The sequence below is a fragment of the Trypanosoma melophagium genome, assembly GCF_022059095.1.
Source record: "Trypanosoma melophagium isolate St. Kilda chromosome Unknown ctg12segment0, whole genome shotgun sequence".
Classification (NCBI taxonomy): Eukaryota; Euglenozoa; class Kinetoplastea; order Trypanosomatida; family Trypanosomatidae; genus Trypanosoma; species Trypanosoma melophagium.
In genome coordinates this window covers 383,616-397,039 of record NW_027125138.1, presented here as the reverse complement: position 1 = coordinate 397,039, position 13,424 = coordinate 383,616, and the positions used below count along the sequence as shown (strand labels likewise).

Sequence of the window (13,424 nt, the reverse complement as noted above, 5' to 3'; positions counted from 1 at the left end):
CGAAGCATTACATTCTGACGCTGAATGGGATTTTTTTCTTTTTATCTTTACCTCTTCTTTTTATTATTTTTATTTTTAATTCTCTCTTTCACAACAGTTTCTCCTTCATCTGTAGAGGTGAAGGAATTTGCACCCAAACAGCAAGATCATCCATAAGAACAGAGTGATTTTGGAGAAGAAATATAGTCTTGGGTTATTAAATATAACTTGTGTTTGTAGGGAAAAGAGGAAACTCTCTTTATTGTTATATCTTTTTTTTTGACTTCTTTACGTTTACCACTGTGCACTAAATTTTATGGATATCTTGTTTATTGTTTTTTTTTATTTTTAATAAAAGTAGTTCAAGGACAAACCCCTAGATTGGTTCTAGTATTTACTTATCGAAAATTTATCCAATACACTATTTATACCTATATCTATTTATTTATCTATTTAAATAGATATAAGTATTACTGTTGTTATTTTCCACATACAAAAAAAAAGGCTGATGTCGGAAGATCCAAACACTGTCGCTACTGAGGAATCCCCAGATCCCGAAACTCCTTCAAGTGCAAAAGAAATGGCAAATAAAAAAAAAGGCAGTAGAAGTCAAAGAACTCTCTCTTCTGCCTCAACAAGTGGAGCAAATGATTCTAAAGTAGAGTCTCCAAGAACAAGATTTGCACGTATTGTGGAAAAGGTATTACACAGTTTAGATGAACGAACCAAACGCACTATACCAAAACTCTACTGGCATGAAGAGGACTCTGTGGATGCCCTTACTTCTTGTATGATTTACGATGGCCAAAGTAAAATAGAACCACTTCGTAATAAAGTATTAGACTCCATGATTGCCAGAGGTATTCTTGTACATGATACACAGAAACTTCTTTCCTTACTACAAACCACAGAACATTTACACTTATTACGCAGTGAAGAATTATGTGAAGTTGCGAATCTTGCATTACGGCGGGAATACCTAAAAGGCGAAGTTGTACTCCCTGAAGGTGCCTGCACCATGCATATATATGTTGTTATTTGGGGTGAAGTGGATGTATTTGCCCCTAATCCAGATTCCCCGCAAAAACGACATCAACGATATCGTTATGCCCCTCACACCCCATGGCATCGTCGATCGTCATTATTAGCAAGTCAATCAGTGGCATCACGTAAAGGACGTGGTAATATTTTTCATAGTCTGTCATCCCCACGTATTGAATCACGGTCGCAATCTAATTTATTCCTCTTTGATGAAGAGGAAGAGGAGGTTTCATCCATGACACATTGTGGTAAATTAAAACCAGGTATGTTATTTGGATTTGATGCATGTGTGTTTGAGGAAAGTTCAACCTTACGTTATGTGGCTGGGAATGACAGTGAACGTACGGTGGTGGCGCTTTTACCTCTTGTACGAGTTAAACGAATATTAAAAGAAAATGCTCGATTTGCCCAGAGTGTTGGTCACAGTATTGCTCAGGAATATATATTTATTCCTGTTCGTGAATTCTGTCGTTACGTTTTTGCCCCTACTGCCGATATGAATGAGTACTTACCCCTATGGATTATTCTTCATCGTTATACAAAGATTGATAATGTGATTCACACTAAACTGTTTAGTAATGAAATCGATACCGCCGCATGGGGTTATGCATTAAAGCGATTACCAGAGAATGTGACAACAACTTTTTGTTTTGATCTCGTCTTGGCACTTCCACCGTTTGTTGCCACACGAATGCGAGAAGAGGCAAAACAGGCAGATGTGTATCGTACATCATCAAGAGATTCTAAACGTACAACTGTAACGTATATTCGTACCAAAGAACGTCGTCGTTGTACCTGGCGTCTTGGAATGGAAGGAAAAGCCCTTGTACTATTACGGGATGGGTTTACAGATTTGTTAGATTTTCTCTCTATGCTGTGTGTGCATATTATTGAGAGTAATAAATTGCGTAGTCGTGTACAGGGAATGGTCCATCCACCCGCTATTGATGTATTAGATGACTATTTACGGAATCGTGAAGTGGAAGAGAGTGGCGGATGTAGACTTTCAAAAGAAGAGGAATTAAAACGGGTGGAAAAAATATTATCTACTATGCCATTACGTAAGGCTGAACAGGATGGTTTATTAGGTATTTGGCATGCCGATACACTTGGAAAGATTTATGAAGTAATGATGCATCGTGAGGAATTTAACGTGCGTGTGGATCCTAGTGTTTCTCGTAAGTTTCAAACAAGTCCATTTCATGAATGGGCATTAAATTTACGGGCATGTTTAATGCAGAAAATGGGATTAGATCGTAATTTACCACCACCAGATGATCTTTGTATTGATATTGTAAGTAGTAATACACATTGTATTAAGAATCTTTTATCTGGTTTTCATCGTAAGAATCGACAAGTAATTGAAGAATTTGCAAGAAAAGATAAACGAGTTGGTAATATTGATGAATGGCATACATTAGAAGATGCCCTATATGCCTGCACAACATCACTTCTCTCTTTGGAACAACCAGAGTTAAAAGAAGATTACGTACGAGCCCTAGATGAGAGTTCTATTACAGTACTTACAGATACAGCCATGACTGGGCTTCAGGTAGATGTTATCCCAGTTCATGCATTAAATTTTAAAAAGATTGATTCGGTTCTACAGGAATCCCTTAAAGATTCTGTTGTACAAGACACATTGAGAAAGTCGGTGGGTGATGTAATGGAACAGACTTCAAATGTGTGGCGAAAGGTGTGTCTTCCACGACGTTCCACTTATGAGAAATCACATGTCAGTGATGCATCCACGTGTTATCGTTTAAATCGACATTTCATTATTAACATGGATTTCGCCTTTGGGGCTCAAGCGGAGGGTATTTGTCAAGCCATATTTAGTGTTTTCGGGACTCGTATTCGCAGTGTAAGTGTTATGGGAAAAGCCGGCGGACTCGTTGGTAAACGTGGGGATATTCAATTACCAAAAGAATTAGTCATGTCCAAGTCAAGTCTCATTATGGAAGACGCACAGGATGAATTACGTCGTTGTCGCAATCAAGATTTTACGGCATCGCGATTACGTGAATTGGCCGGTCCACGCGTGGAAGTGCATGAAGGGCGAATGTTAACAATTGCGGGAACAATGCTGCAGAATGTTCGCATGTTGCAGTTTTATAAAAATATATGGGGATGTGTGGGCGCGGAAATGGAGGGATCCTACTTTGCTCGTGTGATTGAAGATATGTATCGTCAAGGAATAGCGAACTCCCATCTTATTACCCGCTTTGCGTATTATACGAGTGATTTACCGTTAGCGGGATTGGCGCCGGCCTCACGTGGGAGTGATGATCTGAGTTTATCGGCTCCAATGACTGCAGGAGAGGGCGTACCGCCATTATATGCGATTGCACGGGGGATTCTAGAGAGAATTCTTTTACCGTAATTGTAATTGTTGCTGTTGTTACTGCTGCCTCATAAGTGTTTGAGGAAAAATAAAATAAAAAAGAAAGAGTTGTTTACTATATAGTAAGGGGTGGAACATGTTTGTTTTTTTATTTTTCCTTCGTTGATCTTGATCTGCCTTTTTTTTTTTGTGATCGGTCATCAGTGATCTACAAATATATATATATATATATATATATATTCATGTGTGTGAATAGTATTATTATTATTATTATTATTATTATTATTATTATTATTATTATTATTATTATTATTATTATTATTATTATTATTATTATTATTATTATTATTATCATTATTATTATTATTATTATTATTATTATTATTATTCCCTTTTCTCGTTACTCTTCTTAGTATTGTCACGAAAAAAGGGAGCGGAATAGCGAAATCAGAAGGATCAATAAGAAATAACAATAACAATACCATTATTACTACTGTTAGTACTATTAATCTTACTGTGTATGACCGCTAATGGCACTATTGTATCATCGATGTTATGATGCAGACATTACGGCTGTCCCTGCAGTGGGGAGTAAATTCCGTGAAGTTCGCATGTCGTGGTCATATACAGATCCAAATATAAATGAAACGATTGTTGTTATTCTTCTTGCAGCACCGGCAGGCATTGCAGAGACCATAGATGATAAGAGTACATTATATGCGTTAAAGATCACACTATTTAAAACAGAAAAAGAGACGGTGAATGAAATTAAAACAACCAACACAACAAAATCATCATTATTATCATCATGGAAAGAAGAATTATGTAGTGCTGTTTTTGAGTTAAATACTTCACCAGATGTTTCTGTTATAAAAGGAATAAGTGGTTTTGTCTTTGTTTCTACGCGGCAATTCTTTTTCCTTGCTTCAGCTGAAGCGAAACAACTGGATCGCTTTGTTTACATTCATGAATTTGGGTGGGAACGACAACAAGGTGTTATACAGCCATTGAGAGATGTGGAGTTTATTCAACATGAATCGATTGATAAAAGTGGAAATGTGGATGCCCAACTTCTTCTTATTACACGCCCTTCATCTGAGCAATTTATACACAATGATGATAGTAATAATAATAATAATAATAATAATAATAATAATAATAATAATAATAATAATAATAATAATAAAAGTGTGGTGGATATATTAGTGGTGGCCTCAAGGAAGGAATGTGGTAGAGGAAAGAACACAACGTCATCGCCATCATCAAAAGATCGTTTGGCCAAATTGGCAAACAAAAGTGCATTCTCATTAGGTTTATCTCATGTGAAAGAACGAATATCCACAAAAGCATCATCCTTATTATTATTATCATCAACTAGTAAGGAAAAAAAAGAAAAAGAAGAAGAGGAATCATTATATACCTTTATTCTAGCCGTTCTACGGTGTACGATTGGAACTACACGTACGTCTACAGCCGAGTGGGAACTTGTGCATCTTTTCATTGATCGTGCTATACCATTTCAACGTTATTTGCGTGATACTATTATACGTGGATCCTCCTTTACTGCTGCTGGTGCAAAACCCACAGATACCACTGTAGTAGAACCCAAACAATGTACATGGTGTTATCTGCCATATCCAGTCATCCCTACACAAACAGAGAAACAAAGAAGAAGAAGAAGAGGAGTTGTAGTGGCGTTAGTTCCACGATCTGTTGGTTATTTAACAGTAGTATGTGGTGGTTTTGATATGAAGTGTGATACTTATCGATTGGGATTTGTGTCTAATGGTAGTAATAGTAATAGTGAAGGAAGATTAAATATGATGGCGGGCCGCAGTGCAGGAATGCAGGAACTGGAGGAGATGGAACACCCGGCGGAAACACTATGGAGTCTCGCAGAGGATACACACACGGTGCAGGTGTTAATGCTGGGCAAACCCGTGGAGTTTTTGTGTGGGGAAGAGAGACTCGCATCATTGCATAGTGAATCAACAATACAAACACAACAAATACAAGAACAAGAACGAAGTGGTAATAGTGGTATTTATCACAAATATGCAGGTATTCATTCTGTTACACATGCACATTTAACTGGAAGGAGGAATAATAGGAATAATAATAGTCCTAGTCCCAGTGATAATACTATTATTGATAGTCATAGTAATATTATTAGTAATAGTAGTTGGATGCGAAATGCAGGATTAGCGATGGTGCTTCGTTTTGTTGTGGACTTCCTTGATGATGGTATGAATGGAAATGATACGATACAACAACAACAACATCACAATCATAATAAGAATAGTAATATTAGTAGTAAGATGCGACAGGAAGAGGAACAACTATTACCGCAGGGTCTTTACATAACGAATATAGTTCTATCAGAGAAGAGTCGTCATGGTCGTTTTCCAATTCCACGTCTTGTCTCTTGGCTAGATACAGTGCCATTGCCTATTGGTCAAGCCACCACATGTACGGTACTCTTCACAGAGGAGAATCATAACGAATATCCATTGTTAATGAATAATAATAATAATAATAATAATAATAATAATAATAATAATAATAATAATAATAATGGAATGTGTATGGCGAGAAGAAGTATTGCGGAGGAAGATGCGACATCGTGGTATCATGTATTGCCAACCTCTATTATATCGGCATTACCAGTTCGTGTGGGAGAAGGTACTATTCGTTGTTTTGTTAGCGTGAATGCCTTGTTGAAGAAGACACGATTAACATATGCACTTGAGATGAGACACATGCGAACAAGCATGAATACAAATATAAATATAAATACAAGAGGAAAAACACTACTGGAGGAAAATGTTTCATCACAACTGTTGCGGGCTTCACACTTAATGTATGTTCGACCCACCATGATTGGAAATCGTATGCATGGGAATGACACAATGGATAGTAATGTGGATACTTCTCTGGAGGATGATAATGATAATAATGATAGTGATAATGAAGAAGAAATTATGTTAGCCGTATGTTTAGCGCGTGCGGCGGCAGCGAAAGAAAAAGATACATTAGATGAAAATTCACAAAATACGATACTTGCTGTTAATAATACTATGAATAGTGCGATGAATACGGATTATAGTGATATGACTAATTATGATTCCTTAGTAGATTGGGCTACTGCAGAGGCGGTAATGTATGAAGTATGGCGTTATGTAGCTATGACAAGATATACTTCTACCACCATGCAGTTTCTTGATCGTATGGCGGAATCCATAGAAGCATCAGAAATACTAAATAATAATAATAATAATAATAATAATAATAATAATAATAATAATAGTAATAGTAATCCTTATTATTATGATGATAATAATAATGATGATAATAAAGAAGTTCTATTGTTAGCCAACGCACTACGTCGTTTTCTTTTAGCCTTCTTGATTGAACTTGACTGGACCACACAGTCTGATAATAAACTCCTGCGGTGTGTTATCTTATACATGTTTGGTGCTGTAAATGTGTATACACAATCCTCACAAACCAGTGAAGATTCCATATGTGATGGAACATCATTTATTTCACTATTAACATCGATTGAAAGACGTGCAATGTGTGTATTATTGGCACAAAGTGATGCCTGGCCATCTCTCGCTATCGCCCTATTTGCCTGGGTAAATCATACACCCATAGAGAGAAGTAGTGAGTCTCAATTACTACTATTAGAAGATGTTGTGCATAAATGGGAAAAAATGAATGAGAGTCAAAGTGAACATGGAAAGGCCTTTGAATTGATGTTAAAACAATTACGTGGATGGCAGAATCCTGAAAAGTATCAAAACGCCGTGGGAACACTTTTGCGGGGAGATGTTAGCATGCGTGCGATTCTCTTACTTGTTAGCTGGAAAGATAATGGGATGTGTATGCATGCTTCGGTTATGTTATTGCGATTGTTATTGGAAATATCTGTTGCCTGTGAAGAGAGTATGCGTTCTGGGGGCATGACGGCAGTGGAAATCTATCAATTGGTGGAATCCACGATACGTAAACATTTTCCAAATAATAATAGTAATAATAATAATAATAATAATAATAATAATAATAATAAACCTCCTACGTGAATTAACAGAACTATTGTGTACGTGGGATTTCTCCTTTTTAGAAGGTTGGCCACTTCATAGCATGTATGGTGGTTTACCGTTAGTTTATCTTCTTTTCCATATTGCCACTGTTGTGGGTATTAATATGATAACAGATGATGTTAATAATAATAATAATAATAATAATAATAATAATAATGATAATAGTGTTGTGAAGGCTGTTCATGTACTCCGTTGGCTCTGTGATGATACAGCTGATCGATCTGCAGAGGTATTGCGTATACTCTGCGGGGCAAAGATACCACTCGTCTCACTTTGTATTAATGAAGATACCAGAGAGACTTCACATGACTCCCATACAACTGTATCATCCTTCTCGGGGAATACTAGTAATAATAATTGTCATTGTAATTGTTGTTGTAGAGCTTTTCATTACTTATTGGCCTCTCCTACACTATCGTTATTATCCCATGCCTTTACATCTACCAATAACACTAATAATCTCACCAATACGGATATGGATCATCATAACGTTAGAAATAGGCTTAATTCCAGGAACTTTGTGCTTCAGTTATGGAATCTTGTTTTTAATGGTGATGTCTCTGCTGCTTTTCATCCTGCTCTTCTACGGCAGTTGCATGAAGCCCTTCAATCGTATAATAATAATAATAATAATAATAATAATACAACGCAGGGAACTTGTCGTGAAACACCATTACTGTTAATGGACTTTCTGCGACCCGTTTTCATGTCAAGTTTACCACGAGTTCTCGCAGCTGTGGGAGATAAACGTGAAACTGTTAAAAGCGCACTTGTAGCCATTGCGGCCGCCACAAGCACAATAGCAATAACAACAACTAATACTATTACTACTATTAATACTAATACAGTAACAAATACAACAAGAGGATCATTAGGGATGATGAGATTGTTAGATCCTCCTTTAGATGAGAGTGAAAGTCTTGAAAAGGTGTGGCGTAGTTTATTACATGAAGTAAGGCAATTACTTTTACTCTATGTCGATGATAGTCTTGAAGTACAATGTCTTTCTTTGCTATTTACAGCATTTCGAGCATGGTCTAACGCGTTACTGGAGTATTCCAGTAATAGTGGTGGCAGTTTTAGTACAATGTCAATGGATACTGAAATGATATTTGCTTTCTCTCCAGCAGAAATGTACTTTTTAGCATTACAAATACTCTCAAATGAATCTGCTCGATTTGTTGTGGCCACAGAACTCATTCGTCGAAGTCTTCAGCCATACTTATTACAACAATTAAATAACACACTACCAGAAGGAGAAGAGGAAGAGGAAAAGGAATTAGTCGTATTGAATCAAACTTTTCCAGATGTGATGGATCGTCATAATAATAATAATAATAATAATAATAATAATAATAATAATAATAATAATAATAATGATAAAACTACTGCAGTTGGTGCTACTTCTACCAAGCGTGTATTATGGCGCGGTAGTAAACATTATTTAAGTGATATTGTAGAAAGTATGAGTCTTGTCTTCTCTGCTTTTGAAAAGACTGCACCATTGTATGCTCATGCGCTACTGTTTCTTGTACTAGATGAGGCCGCCACACTCACAGAGATTAATAATAAAGGTATAAGAGGAGAAGCCGTTTTATGGACACGAGTGGAAAGAAGATTTTCAGCGGAGGTACGTCGTGAAATGCTTCAATATGTGCAGCGAGCCGCAAATGCGGAGTGGATGAAATTACATCGACAAGAAAAGAAACTTCTTGCTTGTGTCTTATCAGATCGTTTAGCCCTTCCAAAGATAAAGGATGAGGTGGATGGGGCATATATGGAGAGTGAAACACATCATCAATCTCTACGAGTCTATGAACGTGTACGGGAAACACTACGACAACGTAAACTTGACACTGTGTTATTAAATAGTGTAAGAAAGACGTTTTCTCATTATCATAATAATAATAATAATAGTAATAATGCACGTACAGAGTGGAACTCCACAGGTGATGTTTCTACCGTACATAAGGAGAAAAGGGTGTGCCCTTTCTCTACAAGTATTATGCTACTTATTCGAGAAGAGGCGTATGTACGACAACACCTTCAAGTACTTTTGTGGGAACAATATAATGAATTCTTTAGCAACACAAATAATAATAATAATAATAATAATAATAATAATAATAATAATAATAATAATAATAATAATAATAATAATAATAATAGTGAATTTGTCATAGCCTTAGGAACATTATATCTAGCACTTCGAGAGGAAGAACGACGACGTGTATTTGTTCGATATGTATTAGAACAGCATGATATTATAGTCATCTTTGTCTACAACTTACATGTTTGTATACGTGAATCCTGCAGGGAAGGTGCACGTTTGCTCTATCACGATGCCATGGAGGCCCTTCACAAACGTATACATTATTTATTACTGCAGGAACGTGAATCCCGCACGGCAGTAGCAGCGGTGTATGGGGCCGAACGTAGTGTATATATAGATATGCATCGTCAGCAGTTAAGTGTATTTAATGCGGAATCACAGTGGCGTGAACAGTACACAACAGAGGAATATATGCAGCGTGATGAGATTTATGAATTGTTTGCGAGAGAAGAGTTGGAAGCCCAACGGCGATGTGAGGATCGATTGGAGGAAGCGGCCTGGCGGGCGGAAGAGGCCCAATGGGCCGCAGAACAACAACAAGAAGAAAAGGAAAAAGAAGATGAAAATGATGGAATGGGTGAAGTAAAGAAATGTGTGGGAAATAAACGTCCACGCATGAATGCTTTTCTGCAATGGCAGGAGCGTCAATTCGCCGCGGCTGCAGAGAAGGAACAGAGAAGTACTTTAGAGGAATTGCCACGGCGAACAGTGGAATCCACCAGCATAGCAAGACCTCTCATCTCCAAAGTTGTAGAAAAAGAAAAAGAAACCGAGAAAAAAAAAGAAAAGGAGGAAAAAGAAGATATTTCACCAGTGGTGCCTTCGTTATCTATTAAAGAGGTATTTGCCCCACTTCTACAAAGTGAATCGACACAGCGAAGTGGTGATGGAAATAGTGGATATCGCACACTGCTGGACTCATCAGATTCACTCTTTAGTGCATTCTCGCGACTGCAGAAACAAATCATCTCAACTGTAGCCCCACCACCACCGCCACATGCATTGAGTGGAAGAAGTAAACAAAGAACAATAGATCCATTAGACGATTATCATCAAACAGAAGAAGAACAAAGAGAACAATACGAAACGAAAAAGATGAGGGAGACAGAATGTATAGATCAACGAACAAATTCATCTAGAGAAATACGTTATCCCACTCTGGAGACCACTGCACATATGCCGCCAGCTACATCCGTAACGAATGAATGGGATGAAACATTCGAAGCAGTCACCTTTCCATCCACATGCCAAATATCTGAACATAATACAGTGAAGCGAGAATCACCTATTCTTGCCCAAGAGAAGAATGATCAACATAACGAGGAGGGAAGTAGTGAGATACAACGACTACGACAATCAAAATTGAAAGTAACAGCAGCAGCGGGTAAACGTCGACACCCACGGCAGCGTGGATTGGGTGCAGTTGTAAACTTAGATGCCGCACTGGTGGAGGAGCAAAGCACAGGATCCATAACACAAGAACAACAGAATGAACAAAAAAAACAGAAAGAAGAAAAAGAAGAAAAAAAACAAGATAGTGATGATAATGTGGTTTCTAGTGCTGCTCCAAAGGGTTCGATGATTATATCAAAGAACGGAGAGGAAGAAGTACCCCAGAGTGAACAGTTTCCAGTAAAGATGGAGGATACTGATAGTGGTGATAATAATAATAATAATAACGTTGTTGTTGATGATCATAACAGTGCTAATGCTGCTGATGATGATAGTGTAGCTATGGATAAGGTTGTATGTGAATTGTCTCTTGAACAAATAATGACGTTGCAGCATGATGTGGAGGTGACTCGATTTGCTGTTTGTAGTGAAGAACGTTTGACACGCGCGTTTCTCGCTCGGCGTTTTCTTCTTGAGTTATAGTACTGAGCCTCTTTTATTTTGTTTAATGAAAGAAGAAAGACAGAGATACCACGCCTTGAGAATATGCTCAGAGTGGTATTATTATTATTATTATTATTATTATTATTATTATTATTATTATTATTATTATTATTATTATTATTATTATTATTATTATTATTATTATTATTATTATTATTATTATTGCTTACTTGCTTCCCATGAGAGTCACCAAGTCTTCGGTGATGTAATTCTTTGCTACATTTCGTGTTCTTTTGTTTTGTACAGGTATGTTTTCTGATATCCATGTATCTGATGTTTCTTTTCGTTTTTTCTTTTATTCTCTTTCGCATTCTCTCTAATCTGTTCTCTTTGTTCGTTCTTCCTCTTGTAATTGTGTATAGTTGTTCCTGAAGAAGACACCATCTCTTCATAACGAGGGAAAGAGAAGAATAGAATTAAAAAAACAAAAACGAGGGAAAAAACAAGAACAACAATAGAAAAAAGAATAAAAGGGATCGAAAGGGAGCAGAGGAACTAGAAAAAAAAATAAAAACCAAACAGACCCGCTCTGTCTGTTGTAAATGGCTACGACGGCTGATTTCATTGGAAAGAACTGCCCCTACTGTGGTGCTGTTGACAGTCTGCAGGCGGATGATGCACTTGGGGAAGTTGCCTGTACCGAGTGCGCTCTTGTTGTTGCGATGGGACTTGAAGAGAATGCACTCACCCGCTTTAATAAAGACGCCACATATGACGATGTGGATAGACATCGCGAACCCGATAATGATGGATTCGGCACAGAAACCTCACAAAGCATCACCGCCTCCGCATTATCATCCTCCGCCGGTGTAGGCGGCAGTAGTGGTGTGAATGTGTCTAAAGTAACACTTCACCCGGCCATGTTAAATTGCATTCGCGGACTGCAGAAGAAGTCGGCGGTGCAGGAACAGGTGATTGGGCGGGCGGTGGATCTCGCGAAACACGTCGTGGGTGGCAGGCGGGCACGTGGACAACGTGTGGAGCGGCAAAATGATATCGCCGCGGCGTGTTTTATGATTGCGGCGGAGCAGTTAAATCATCCCGTGCCGTTGGCGGAACTGCGGTGTCTTGATGCGTCTCTTGGGGATGTGGAGTTTCGCCGTTCGGAGATTGTGCGGGAGTTGCACATGGAGGAGGAGGAACGCCGATTAAAGGCATGCTTTGTGGATAACTTGCTGACAACATATGTATTGAAATTGGGATTGCAGGTCTCTCTGTATCTTCCGCAGTGTAAGCGGTTGATGGAGGCCATTCAACACGTAGATGCCTTCACACGAGTGGGAACCGTGGATAAAATTATTATGGCACTTCTTCTTTCTCGCACATCCCGTGAGTTTCAGTTGGACGGGAAACCACCACTAGTGAAAGGAAGCAGTATTAGTGGTAGTAGTACTGGTAACAGTGGTAATAATGCACTTTCTACAGAAACCGTATATGCCAACTTTGCTGCCAAAGCCCACTTGGATGCTGGAAAAGTGAAGAAGTTAATGCAGATGACAACAGATAATCTGAACGCCATTATGAAAGAGTTTGATGCTCTTTCTACTGCAAAGACGAATGACGATCATAATAAGAAGCTCAACGACAAGCCCATAAAAAGTGAAAACGATGATAATGATAATGTGGCATCTGACACAAAGCGAATAAAGGTGGAAAAGGTGTAGGTTGTAAAAGAAAAAAAAATGTTTATTTATTTCCTTCTATATACATATGTTGTTATGTATTATGTTTGCGTAAGTTTACAATTTTTATTATTGTTTCTTTGTTTTTATATAGTTCTTGTGATACATGGTAAGGAAAAAAAAACACTCTTTTCCTTTCACCCTTCCCTTATTTTTTTTCCAAAATATCCTTCTTTTGTTTGCTTTCTATTTACAGTCATTCCTGTGTTGCGTGGAGTTAAAAGGTACACACAGACACACGCAGAAGTATACACCCATAAACG

At 37.8% G+C, this 13,424-nt stretch overlaps 3 protein-coding genes across 5 annotated transcripts; all 3 read left to right on the top strand.

Moving 5' to 3' along the window:
* Window positions 1-487: 487 nt before the first annotated feature.
* LSM04_005313 (uncharacterized protein) lies at window positions 488-3,403 on the top strand (the record flags this gene model as incomplete). Its single annotated transcript, XM_067333138.1, has 1 exon — window positions 488-3,403. The coding sequence occupies one exon, from the start codon at window positions 488-490 to the stop codon at window positions 3,401-3,403; it is 2,916 nt and encodes a 971-aa protein (XP_067194354.1).
* Window positions 3,404-3,894: 491 nt separating this feature from the next.
* LSM04_004740 (uncharacterized protein) lies at window positions 3,895-11,458 on the top strand (the record flags this gene model as incomplete). 3 transcript variants are annotated; one of them, XM_067333124.1, is made up of 2 exons in its annotated part: window positions 3,895-7,372; window positions 7,584-11,458. In XM_067333124.1, the coding sequence occupies 2 exons, from the start codon at window positions 3,895-3,897 to the stop codon at window positions 11,456-11,458; spliced, it is 7,353 nt and encodes a 2,450-aa protein (XP_067194342.1). The 3 variants fall into 3 exon arrangements, with proteins under 3 accessions (XP_067194342.1, XP_067194344.1, XP_067194343.1); XM_067333125.1 differs by having other exon boundaries at window positions 5,950-7,372; XM_067333126.1 differs by lacking the exon at window positions 7,584-11,458 and having other exon boundaries at window positions 3,895-7,449.
* Window positions 11,459-12,021: 563 nt separating this feature from the next.
* On the top strand, window positions 12,022-13,143 carry LSM04_000486 (Transcription factor IIB; the record flags this gene model as incomplete). Its single annotated transcript, XM_067333113.1, has 1 exon — window positions 12,022-13,143. One exon carries the CDS (start codon window positions 12,022-12,024, stop codon window positions 13,141-13,143), a length of 1,122 nt encoding a protein of 373 aa, XP_067194244.1.
* Between the last annotated feature and the right edge of the window lie 281 nt (window positions 13,144-13,424).